Source organism: Colias croceus, chromosome 11, assembly GCF_905220415.1.
Source record: "Colias croceus chromosome 11, ilColCroc2.1".
NCBI classification, from domain to species: Eukaryota; Metazoa; Arthropoda; class Insecta; order Lepidoptera; family Pieridae; genus Colias; species Colias croceus.
Window position 1 is genome coordinate 10,252,665 of NC_059547.1, and position 13,554 is coordinate 10,266,218.

Sequence of the window (13,554 nt, forward strand, 5' to 3'; positions counted from 1 at the left end):
AGGCAGATTGTGTCATGACAGAGCATAACAAAAAAATAATCAGCATCCATGTATCGAAAATCGGTGTGCGGTGTAACACACGGCCAAGAGACCATTTCGCTACAAAACAAGCACGCAAACCCGAGATCATCGTTCTCACTGAGGTCTCATAACAGTACTTCTTCCATCCGACATTATGTAACCATTAGTCCTACTTCGTGCCTCTCCCGGTCAACCCGATATCGGGAACATTGATTTAAAAATCGAATAAATAACATCGATGCAATAAATACGAACCAGAAATCGATTTATTTCCACCGGGAACAGTTATTTTTTTAAACCAGTTCGATACGCGATCAGTGACATTCGAGCCAGATTTCAGAACGGCATTTGAAAATTGGTTCTTATTGTGTTCTCCAAGTTCATGTGATGTTATAGTTCGAATTTGAATATGGAACTGTTGAGGTTAGTTATAATATTATCTGTTATTGTCTAGATTGTCAGTTTGACAGCTAATTTGTAATACAAAAGAACAATGATATTTGTAATCAATCTTGAATTTATACACAAAACTGTTGTTATTGTTAACTTTAAAAATAACGAAGAAATTGTTGTTTAAAAATAAGATAATTACTTTTCATAATTAACAAGTTTGTACAAACAAAGTCAACTAAAATTGGCGCCAATTCTGGTTTGACAGCTGATATTAGTCTATGGAATTCAGCTAAACAGCCGTTGAATAAAGGTAATTAATTAAATTACCGGTATCGCGAGATTAAAAACTGGGTCTATAATTTCGTAATAAGCATACCTTTTACGTTTCTTCTATCTATGCTAACTTACAAATAAAGCTATATCTCATTATCCAATACTTTCTTTTTCTTTGCGTCAACATCTAAATAAGGACTTCCTAGGAGAAAACGTTTACGTTGTATGTATTTTAAATAAACAGACATAAAAATATGTATTATTATTTAAAATAATTAATTTAAATCTGTTATAAATGCTGGTAGTAATAATGATAATAAAAAAATATATATTAAAATGTTTTTTTTTCTTTTATTACGTCATTTTCTAAATTTAAAATTCTCGAAACCAATTTTGCAAATATTATCACTTACAAGAGGAACGAGGGCAAGACGAGGGCGATTAAAATACATATATTTTCTTGTGTTTTGATTGAATTTTCAAATAAGTATACCTATTTATATTATAACTTATTAGTAAATTGTACCTATTCTTTTTTAACATGTGTTAGTGCTAACTGTTACTTTGTTTTTCATGATTTGTAAAACTCCATCGTAACTATTTTGTTATTATCTCGTTATTATAATAAGTTCGATATAACGTAAATTAACAAATATAATATGAGTGGTTAATATTAATATTTAATAAACTTTTATTAAATTTTATGGTATTGGATTGTAATTGCAAAATTAGTACTGAAAACGTAGAATCATTTTGTTGGCTTCTATGATATATAAAGGAGCTAGATACGTCAGCCGCTCTCTATTTTGGCAAGAAAAAACTCAGGTAAGTGCCCGAGTTTCACTTAGTCACGCACCATTCAGCGTCGTGGCTGGACGTTCTTTTTGTATTTTAATCGGCAGTTGTTATTACGAAGACATGTATTATGTCTCGTGCGTGAGAGTGAAAGAGAGAACAACTGTATTGGTGATAATGCGTTAGTAAGTAGGTATGTATTAATTACGCTGTTTTTTAGTGCAATGATGTTGGCGTATGCCGCGTCTACTAGTATAATAGGTCATTGGTTGGCTTATGTTTAATACTCTTTCATACTCGGTTATGCCTAAAAAATACTTATCTATATAATATCACAGTATAACAATAATAATATTATATAATGAGGACTAGCTTTTTGCGGAGGCTTCGTTATCTTTAACTTTTTTTGCGATAAATAATACAACACAGTATTTAAATGTTCAAAATTTAAAAAAAATTTAGCCAAAATAGGTACTTACCTTAAGTAATAAAAGATTCACCTTCAAACAATTTTAAGTACACAATATTCTCACAAATCATCTTTATCGTATCGATTTAAAATAGAACCTGCATTACAAGTAAAACAAGCTATTTATTTAATAGCCACAATTTCCTCTCGAAACTCCGAAGAAAGTCCGTGATAGCCGGTGGCTGTAATCATTTGTAATGTTTGTAATACTGGTCTGTATCTAACAATGTTGCTACCTAGTTGATAGGATAGGCTTTTATGAGTATTTAAGATAAATTTAAATATAGTTCAGGATACATCGCCCATTTTTGCAAGTGACTACTATCAAGCTAATTTTCCGTTTGTAGCTTTATTTTGATGAGACACCGAATAATTTCGTGTACGAAAGTCTCGATTGTGGTAGCTAACAGAGATAACAAGGATAAAAATTTTTGATTTGATGGTTCTCAAATATTTATTACTAACTGAATTTTTTTTTTGATTCAATCTCAAGATAATTACCTAAATTATTCGAAAAAATATTTGTCCTACAAAATCTATGGTTGGTTCAAAGAGTCCCCCTTTCCATAGTGTATCGATAACGAGGTCATCATAAATGGTTACTAACAAGCTGATTTTTTTGTTTTCACTTAGTTAATGTTTATATAATTCAAAAGACATATTGCCCTACAAATTGCGTAATAAATATTTGAGAACCATCAAATCAAAAATTTTTATCCTTGTTATCTCTGTTAGCTGCCACAATCGAGAGTTTCATACACGAAATTATTCGGTGTCTCATCAAAATAAAGCTACAAACGGAAAATCAGCTTGATAGTAGTCACTTGCAAAAATGGGCGATGTATCCTGAGCTAATAACCATCTTTATGATACTACTATAATTATTATGTACCTTAGTATATACCTGATACCGCTACACGCGTTAATTACTTGAATTTAATAAAAAAATCGGTTTATATCATAAAACGAGTAAATAATATAGTTAGTAGTTACTTGTACGTTTTCACTGTCCAATTATCTATAAACTCCTTTTTGTTCCAGACGAATTATAATCACAGTGGTTATAGTAAATTTTATAAATGCTGGATTTGCACAAAATAGTGCACCCGTTGAAAACACTACTCATAACTGCCCCTTCACCAGATTTATAGAAGACATATTCAAAATACACAACAAAACAAGCCCTAATACCAACGCAAATGATGAAACAACAAAGCTCTTCCTTGATGTTATCGATAATTTAGAAAATAATGATTCAAATAAACAAATACAAGAAGAACTAGTTAATAGTATTATTGAGTCAATCAAACGGATAAAAGAAAATGTGTCTAAAGACATGGATGATGCTAAATTAAATGAAGCAATTATGCTCAATGAAACTGATAGAAACTACCACTTTGATAATGTTACAAGGACAGTGAGTGGTCTACAAATTCTTAATCAAGTAAGAAGCGGTATTGAAGAAAGAATAGATTCGCAAATTACAGAAAAAGTTAATAATTCGCTAAACAATGATGTACACAATGAAACGAATAAAGTAAGTGGTTCACAGTATGTTGAAATACTTACAATTGAACCAAATAACACAAATGTAGCTAATGCTTCTAACAACAACATTTTGGAAGTTTTAAAACACATTATGCCATTATTCAATTCGTCGTCTAATAAACAATTACATAGTATAACAATAATAGAGAGAAATGAAAACAAGAACCATTCTTTTAGTGAAACGAAAAATACATCTACTGTGGTAGTGAAATACTGTGATAAGGATAATTTAACACAGACTACAGAAGATGTAGAGAAAGTTAAAAATTTAAATGCAACAGTTGATGATGATGATGACTATTATTATTTACAAAATGATGATTATGATCTCGTAACGGAAGCAACTAATACTAATGTATCTTCGGAAGGATTTAAAGATATTCTCGAAGCTGCTGAATATGGGTTACAGAAATCAAATGAACTATACGACGTTTTGGAACCGAAATTGTATTCTATGGGTAAGTGCATTTTTTTTTAATATGAAAGGTTTTTAAAATTAAAGATCTTGGATATAAATTTTCAGATAGACTTTCTGTAAAATTGTTTTTTTATATCTTGAAAATTATTCAAGTTATGGCCTTATGAGTCATATTTACTGGGATCTAATTATTTGTCTTTTTTCAATTCCTATTCCTTCAAATAAAATTCCATTCAAAGATCACCCTGTAAATTCTGTGCCAATTAACTTATACATATTTACTGCTAATTCATCATACTTATTGACTTTTCTTTAACATTATTGTTTATAGGTTTATGGTTAGACGACAAAAGCCCAGCTCGTTATGTAGCTGCCTTCAATGCGCCTTCCGAAGACCTGGCCAAGTTCTCCCGGTACGGCTACGCGTCTGTTTTAGCTGCTGAGAAGCTAAAGGAGTTGAGGTAAGTTATTTTCCCAATAGCAAACATGAATAAGTGATTTCTTTATGTTTTGTTTTTCTTAGCAAAAACTGGCAAAACACGAAGGTCGAATTCCGCTTCATGAATGTTTTTTTTTCTTTACTTTAAAATTTTCAAATGTGAGCTTTATCATTTAAATTTTTAAAACGCTATTCGTACAAAAAAATGACGTGATAGTGATGAGCGTGTACAAAATAAGGTTTAAACCTTATAATTAGGATATTTAATATATAATTAAGGATAATGAATGTTCGTAATGATCGAAGTATGCTAAGAATAGCATACCTATAATGGTAAAAGACATTATGAAGACTCGTCTCCTGGGGGCTGGATTGTTCGTTGAGATTAAAAAAGTACCCATAGGGGATTGGAAATACAATAAAAACAATGCTTAAGAATGCCTTGTGCCTTGCAGTGTTAGGTAAATGTACTGCGTTTGTTTCTCTGATCGCCTTCTTTATGGAATAAAATAATAGGTAAAAACCAGCTTGAGACATTTTTATTTGAACTCGTGGACCCACGAGACATCGCGATAAATATCAAAATACGCTTAAAAACGGTAGATTTTATAAGATAATCGACTCTATAACATTATACACTCACATTAGAATTTAATAGCATATAGTAAAATTCTAAACACCCATCCAATCCTAACCTTACCTAACTTCATCTAACGGGTTGGTCCATCATAAGATTTAATGTCTTCATACATTCCCTTATAATTGATTCACTGGGCACCGGTTATGCCTTATCCGGTATTGCTCATAATCACACATAAAATATTTATTAATTACACTCGAGAAATACTAAGGACATCTTTTTATTGACCTTTGAAGAGTGTTTGCTTTGAAAATCTTAGATCTAATTTATAAGATTATTATAAGCTATACTATGTTTCCGTCCGTGGCTTCGCCCACGTTTTCGAAGAAAAGCCCGCATATTCTCTGTTCCTTTGGGATTTCCGGGATAAAAAGCCTTTGTCTTATACTGGGTCTTTAGCTACCTACATAACATATTTCATTGTAATCGGTTGAGTAGTATTAGCGTTAAAGAGTAACAAACATCCATATCCATCCAAAAATCCTAACAAACTTTCGCATTTATTATATTAGTAGGCTTTTTTTGTTAGCTGCAAATTTTCTAGGATAGATATGAAGTAATCCATTATTTTTAGTTCCCTAAAAAATTAAGATTAATTAGAAATTCCTCATTAAAATTAATAAATTGGCCAGATTATCACGTACCGGAAACTCATATTACCCATTACAGTTTATAAATGACTTTAATAATTTAATAAAATAATCCTCAACGCTACATCCTCTTGACCTTTTGTGATATTTATTAACCTCATTGCATATTTATTGGTAAAACAGTACCATCTGTAAGGTTTCAAGTCTAAAATCAATAAACCGTGTGAACATCCTGAACCTCTCGACCTTCGAAATTAAATGGAAACATCAAGTTTGAAAAACATAGGACCTTAGTTGAGAATATTTTTCAACTATTTGTTTCTGTGATCTGTGATTTGTACATTAAAAAAATGTATTTCAAAAGAGATTTCTTTTTTTTACCTTGCTCCATGCTTGCCTGACAGAGATCACTGCATAGTGATAAGGCCGCCGATTGAGCGCTTTTCTTTTTCTTTTCGTTCATTTATGTAGCATAATTATCCTACTATTATTAGAAACGCGAAAGTTTGTACTTTGTAAGTATGGATGGATGGATGTTAGTTCTTCTTTCACGTAACAACTACTGAGCCGATTACAATCAATTTTGTATGTAGGTAGCTGAAGACCCTTTTTAATGTCACCTAGCTCTTTAATATAATATTCCGAATCACAATAATCTATATATTATCATTTTAACGACATCTTGGTTGTTACTTTTCCCGGTACTATAGTATCCAGGGGCTTAATAATATCTCAAATTTGAATTAAGTTCATTTCCATATTACCTTGCTTTACGATATTTGCTTTAATTAATTAAGATTACGCATTTCAGGGTTTATCTCTTTTCTCAGACCAGTTTATATTTCCCACGCAAACGGGGGCTAAATTCTTATCAAATATAGACTTATTGTTATTTAACTGTAATCGTATTGACGTAATTAAGAACAAAGGGTATAACTCTCCCAGCGGTGACATTGACATCAAAATGGCCGACATTACACTTGTATCAATGGCGATTTTAGTTTAGGCTGAGGAACAACAAGCTTTGGCCGGTTGCAGAGCTTCACCGACCATCAGTGCGTACGTCAGTCGCGCTTGTCATATTATGTATGGAAATACGCGTGCGTATGGTCGGTCTAGCTATGAACGGTTTTATGAATTTCCATACATATGACAAGCGTGACTGACGTACGCACAAGGTACGCACTGATGGTCGGTGAAGCTCTGCAACCGGCCTTTCAAACGTGGTGTTACTGATGAAGATGAATTCGAAGGAAGTATGAATGTGTCGTGCCACAATTAATTTTTGTGAATTTTTTTAAAGTAAGATGAAGGGAAGATGCTGTTTGAGGAATATGATTATTTTCCACAGGACAGTTCTTTGGCATATTGTGATAATATACAACTGTATATATAGACATATTTTGTAAAATTAAATTGTAATACTGAAATGATTTAAAAGAGTTATATAAAATATGGAGTTTCTTGTCAGTTGCCGATTCTTCTCCATAGATACTGCTTTCAGAATCGGTGGTAAATGTTATAAATATATATTGACGTTTCAAAAGTGCTTCTCGAAGAAGTATAATTGAATAAATAAATGTTTGAGTTTGAGTTTATTGCGTCAAGTGTGTCAAGTGAAATGGAGGCAAAACAATATCTTTGCTCTCGATTAGCTGTTTTAATGCTGAATTAAGAGCTCTTCAGCTTTAGGATTAAGCTTGTAAAGTCTCTCTAAAAATTTATAACAATGTATACTCTGAATCATGCGTAGAGCATGAACTTAACGGTGTAGTTTTTCCTCTTTATTTTGCATAAAAAATACCCAACCATACGTTCAACGACGATATTTTAATATGTAGTTTTTTGTAACTGACCTCAAGCGTATAATAAGCGTACCTAGCGATTAGGCTACCGTTTGTACATACTTTCCTCCTACTGTTCTCTATGTGTCTCTGTTTCGTTTGTGTGTGCAATAAAGAATTAAATAAATAAATGGGTACTCGTAGTTGTACTTACGACCCATTTTAACTCAAATAACGTGCTTATCCTTAAAGCGGCGCGTCTTACCCGCTCGTGTGTACCAAGCCTAACACTTGCGAAACTTAACATTGCTGGAACGGACGATGACTACACATAACTTGATGGATAACCGTCCGCATACAAATACTTAGCCTTACTGTTGTGGTAATGAAGAGCTCGTAAATATGACGATACGTGTACCTTAAGGATTTTTAATGGCTACTATTTAACAGGATATCGATTGTTGAATAGATAGCATTTTTCTTATTACAATTATGATACAATTATATACAATCGAATAAGATCTGTCTATTTAGCTAAAATTAAATTTAGTTAGAACTTTAAATGCGTCTTTTATTTAGTCTTCATCTTATGTTTTCAATTTATACCTTTTAGCTGCAGTAGTATAGTCAGTAGACATTAATCTATATATGTCAAAAATCCGTTCAGAAACCTCGGTGAAATCGGTGTACATAAATAAAAAAACGGTTGAATTGAGAACCTCCTCCTTTTTTTGAAATAGGCTAAAAAGGCATATTCCTTTTAATATATAACCATATATCAATACGAACGAAGTTCTTATCAATTGTATACAATTACACATAGATGTCGATTCAGTAGATCATTACCGTAATAACAGCGCTGGCGCCAGTAACTAACCGCTTCCTGCACTTCCACTTTCCACTAGAAAGCTGCGGAAAGTGTACATGTCATTACTGCGTATTTATCATGTTTATTTTACTATAAAGGACACTGCTATTACCATAGGATAGTTTTTACCTCGGTTAACCAGGATGAATCATGAAACTCATAGTAAAATATTATGTCGAGGAAATTTATCAACTATAAATTTACGTATGGTTATTTTATCAATAAATAGTTTAATATCTAGGTAGTTTATGAAATAAAGTTAAAAAATAGCACAAATTAGCCTACCAATTCAATTATAAAATAAATAATACGTGTCCATATAAGCCAGCAATAGAGATTACATATCAAATCTCGATTCATCCGTTTCGTTTTTCTTCACCTCATAATCAATAGAAGAAAATATGGAAGCTGGTTATTACGAGAAAAGCGTTCTCCTTATTAGATAGTTGAAAGCTATAGAAAGCTTAACCCAGTCGACTGGTTGGACGACTAGTTGCCCGATAAGTTGCCCAACTAGTTGCCCGACTGGTTGGTAAACTCGTTTGATTAGAGGTATGTTCTATGCTCATATTGTATTGATTACATTTTTTATTGAGAACCATTTTTTATCGACACATCAATTAGTTTAATTAATAATGCATTTTCCTAGAGCTATAAGACCTTTAGATCTAGGTATTAATAAATGTAATGAAATTGAAGGCATTTTATCCGTTTGTTTTACTCAGGCATATATATTTATACAGGCAGTATATAAATAGGTAATCTTAGAGACATTGTGCGAGAATTCATCTAGATACAATCACCTGTTTCTTGAAATAGTACCTAATAAACCATCTTTGCAAACTTTCACGTTTATAATAGTAGTAATTTATTTGGCTTGTATTACCTACTAGCTTACCGCCCGCGGCTTCGCCCGCTTTGTCTAAACCCTAATAAATTATATACTAAAACCTTCCACTTGAATCACTCTATCTATTAAAAAAAATGTTGTGTGGTTTTATGAAACCACGGTAAAAGTGAAACTTTTTTTCACACTATAGACATTTAACTAAAAATTATCGTATTTGTACGATAATTATCGTACGTATCGTGCGTCACGCGACATGCGCTACACAGACCAAGAAGTCTGAGACGATGTAATAAAAGTTTCACTTTAAAAACCGCATCAAAATCCGTTGCGTAGTTTTAAAGATTTAAGCATACAAAGGGACATAGGGACAGAGAAAGCGACTTTGTTTTATACTACCTATGTAGTGAATATCTAGCGTTCGTTAAAAACCGGTCCAATCATGAATACACAGTACACGTAAAACTAAAATCTTGAAACAATATGGATATCTTTACAAAATAAGAAAATACATTTGAATAAAGCAACACCAATCACATCACTAATATCTACTAATATTCGTTATTTTTTAACGTTACTTCCGTTCTCACTCAATTATATTTATTTTAATAGAAATGAGTCGTACAATTTTTAGACATGTAATTAACCTATACAAATAATTAATAAACATCATTATTTGTAAATCAATTCCACAATATCATTCGTCATTTAGATCAATAAACATGAAAGATCTCCAAAAAGAGTCGGTCATTTGGATAGGTACGTCAAATTTTGGGAGGGATAAAACTTATATACAATATGTTGGCGTCATCGAATATTAAAGTGACTTATTGGGAGTAATTATAATATTATCTACCTTTCAATCTTGTAGCTATATAATGGGAAACTATAAGTATGAAAAACACACGAAGAAATTAAATTCTTAGGAGTTAGGAACCGTCAAATAACTATCCATTTTTGAGCAAGAAAAACTGCATTCATATATTTTAAGAAATTCTGTTTATTCATGGTACATAATATGCATTCTCTTGAGATAGTAATAAAAATTAATTAAGCTATATCTCATATACATATATTCTCTGTCCACACCGTTTCAAATATTTTTTTTAAATCGCAGCTATGACATAAAAAATAAATCTTATACCATAACAAAAATACTAGGAAATCATAACGTAACAGCAAGCGATATCCGGAAAGCGATATAAATATGTGTATAAATAAAGAAAGTGCAGTGAAAGTGGAACCTTGCACTTGAAAGTGAAACCGAAGTTGTTTCCGCTAATGGTGCGGCCACACAGTGCCAGATATATTTATAAGAGTATTTTTTGACCAGAACTGTGAAGAATTATGGAATTGGATTTAAAAGCTGTTTTGTGTTATATCCCTCTAACACCTTTCTATCTAATTATTATTATCTAATACTAAAAATTAAAACTTACGTAACTATCGACGTAATTTACTCTTATAAAGTCAAACTCAAACATTTAATTATCCATCTAGGTTTCGTTTAGAAGCACTTTCGAATCGTCAAGTAGGTACTGGAAAAAATATACCACCAATTCGGAAAGTAATTTGGTTCCACTGAAAATAATCGACAAGAAACTATGTACGTAAATTAATATGAACAATCCCGCATTTTATTAAATACTCGAGCCTTTTCAAACAAGAAGTGATAACATTATCTACAGGAATAACATTAAGCAGACAGAAAATTTTATTTCTTATGTTTAGTTATTTATTAAAGAAATATATTATATTCATCCGAGTCGTGTGTGGACATACCTTAATATTGTACTCATAAATAATATTAAATAACTTGCTTACAAAGAAAAGATAAATTACATTATATTACTTACTATAATAATAATGTTGAATAATTTAACAAATGTCATGTAATTAGATTTTATGCATGTATTTATCATAGTTATGTAATTTTAAATTTCTGAGCTAATCTTATTTTAGAGAAGATAGTTAAAAATTACCTTCTGTAATCCTGGATTAACCTAGACAGATTTTTTCTTAAATTTAACATAACAAACACACAGACTTGCATTGACATTTAACATAATATACTTTCTACGTGCAGTAAATGCTTTGAATTTGAGTTTTAACCAATGTATAATGTCATTTACAGAAATTTTAATACATGCTTAGTAGCAAGAAGGCTAAAAAAATTATATTTATTTTACTTATTTATTTATATAGCTGATAAATCACCTTACTGTGGCCAAAACTACCTGTACCTTACTGTACTACTACTGTGTGTGATTTGTAGGTTAAATAATATATCTAACTACAAAATCAAATTATGAATCAAAGTATATTCATTTAGAAAATCTAATAGATAGAGCCAGATTTTAAAATAAAATTGACATACATCATAACAACAAAATAATTTTCCAATTACGAACTTTCAAATCCGCATGATACCATACAATAAGTATTAAAATAAATAACGATATATCATTTGTATACTAAATAAAAACAGCCTACAATGAGCCAAAACAATAGAATTACCATAAGATTTGCCATCTCAAACATATCTAATGAATACACCTTTTTTCAAATCGGTTAGAGATAGCGCACTCTCGCCATTGTCTGCATAACAATGCAAGATATTTTCTATTGTAATTAATTTAACCCATTGAGAAAATTGTATACAATCTCCTCATATTTTATTATTGTTTTATTGGCGGAACTGTGAGATTTTAGAATTTTTATGAAAATCTTAGGCCTATTCAGATAAAGGAATATCTATTGCTAATTTCTATAATATGTTTATACGAGCCTGTATTCAAATAGATTTAATATTAAAACTTTTACAAAGAAAATAATATAATTTTTATAGGCATCGTAATTCATAACATACCTCTTGTTATCATGGAGCCATACTGTTGATATATTATATAATTTTTAGAAACAGTTCTACAGATTTGATATTATCCTCAACCTACTCCGATTCAAACCTCACACACTCCGTTAATAATCTGATGCACTTCCCAAATCATAAAACCTGTATGGATACAGATCAATACTATCGTAATCAAAGCAATAATCATGTGAACTACACTTTCCCTCGGTTTCACACACATATTCCCACTATTGTTCAGTTACCATTCATTTGCACGCATTTTTGCTGTGACATATTATGTAGAAATCTATAACCTGGAAATCGTTGATCGATATAAGAAATCATGTACAATGTTCTCATAGATTTGGTATTGGGTATTATGTAGTTTTTATTTAATCTAATGCAATACTGCGATTGTTACTTAGTTCAACAATAACTAGTGCATTGGGGGAGGTTTGGGATGTGGATTAATTACGGAATTATATGACATTGCCACCTCAGAGTATCGTTTGTTCATTTTTGTAAGTATGGTGAAGGTATTGTACGATAACATAGAGGTTTAATAATCACAGTATTCATATTTTTAATCAGTAAACGTATTCATGTAAAGGTTAGGTATATTACTTAATCCGTGGTAGAGAGACATGCAAAATTTCAGTAAAATCCCTTCAAACGTTTTTGTGCAAAAAAGCAACGACATTATTTTATAAATTTATCTAACTAATATTATTAATATTTTCCTGGTTTTGAGTTGGTAAATACACAGTAAAAACATGGAGTTCGACTTTGTACACAATCATTTAAATATTAAATTATAATATTATCATTTATAACATCATTATTCAACCCATTCACTATTTTTTAGCATAACCAGCGAAGATTATGGCATCATAATATTACTCATTATATGTGGAGTAATTTATTATTCAATAATGAAAGTAGGTAATGTAAAGTACAGTTTACATCAATCTTGACCACACAGATAGACTAGGATAGAAATAAAAAAAATCTATACATAATAATATGATGACTCCTGGAAGATTTCTATTAAATTTTTAGTGTTGTACATACATGGGCTATTGAAATCGTTTTGTAAATTTATATTTTTCTCAAATGACACGCTAATCTAGGGCAGAAATAGGTGTTATTTTTTAAAACATATACAATATACATATTGCTCTGAGCATTATACATGTTGATTTTTTGTTAGATTTTCTTTGAGCGGTGACTTTATGGGTGACAGTAGCTAACAACCAAAAGATGATTTTACTTTTAAATAAGTTTAGCTTTTATAACAGCTAGCTAGCATCTAGCTTATTCATATTGGCAAAAAGAAGAGGGGTTATTGTAGGTTATTAATCTCAATACAAGTAAAAGCGATATTGCGTCGTAAAGTGAAAATAGTTAATCAATCATAACGATGTCCTCAGCGCATGCGCATCACGTACTGTTATGACATATTGAGTAAGCTCAACTATGCAGTGTTTTGTATAGAGATGTACCTAATGGGACTTTTTGTAGTCTGTGGAAATGGTTTCTGTAATTCGCTTCTTGTAGAATGGAGTACTGTATTTAAAGAGGCTTGTACAGATAAGGATGGGAAAAAATATTTTCGATT

General features: G+C 31.1%; 1 protein-coding gene across 1 annotated transcript in view; it reads left to right on the forward strand.

Annotated features, from left to right (window-relative positions):
• The first annotated feature begins 415 nt into the window (after positions 1-415).
• Positions 416-13,554, forward strand: part of LOC123695298 — a 38,024-nt gene continuing 24,885 nt past the window's right edge. Inside the window, exons 1-3 of the mRNA XM_045641095.1 lie at positions 416-444; positions 2,993-3,957; positions 4,249-4,378. Of these exons, the coding sequence (XP_045497051.1) occupies positions 431-444; positions 2,993-3,957; positions 4,249-4,378 (1,109 nt within the window). The 5' untranslated portion in view covers positions 416-430. The remainder of the gene's footprint in view (positions 445-2,992; positions 3,958-4,248; positions 4,379-13,554) is intronic.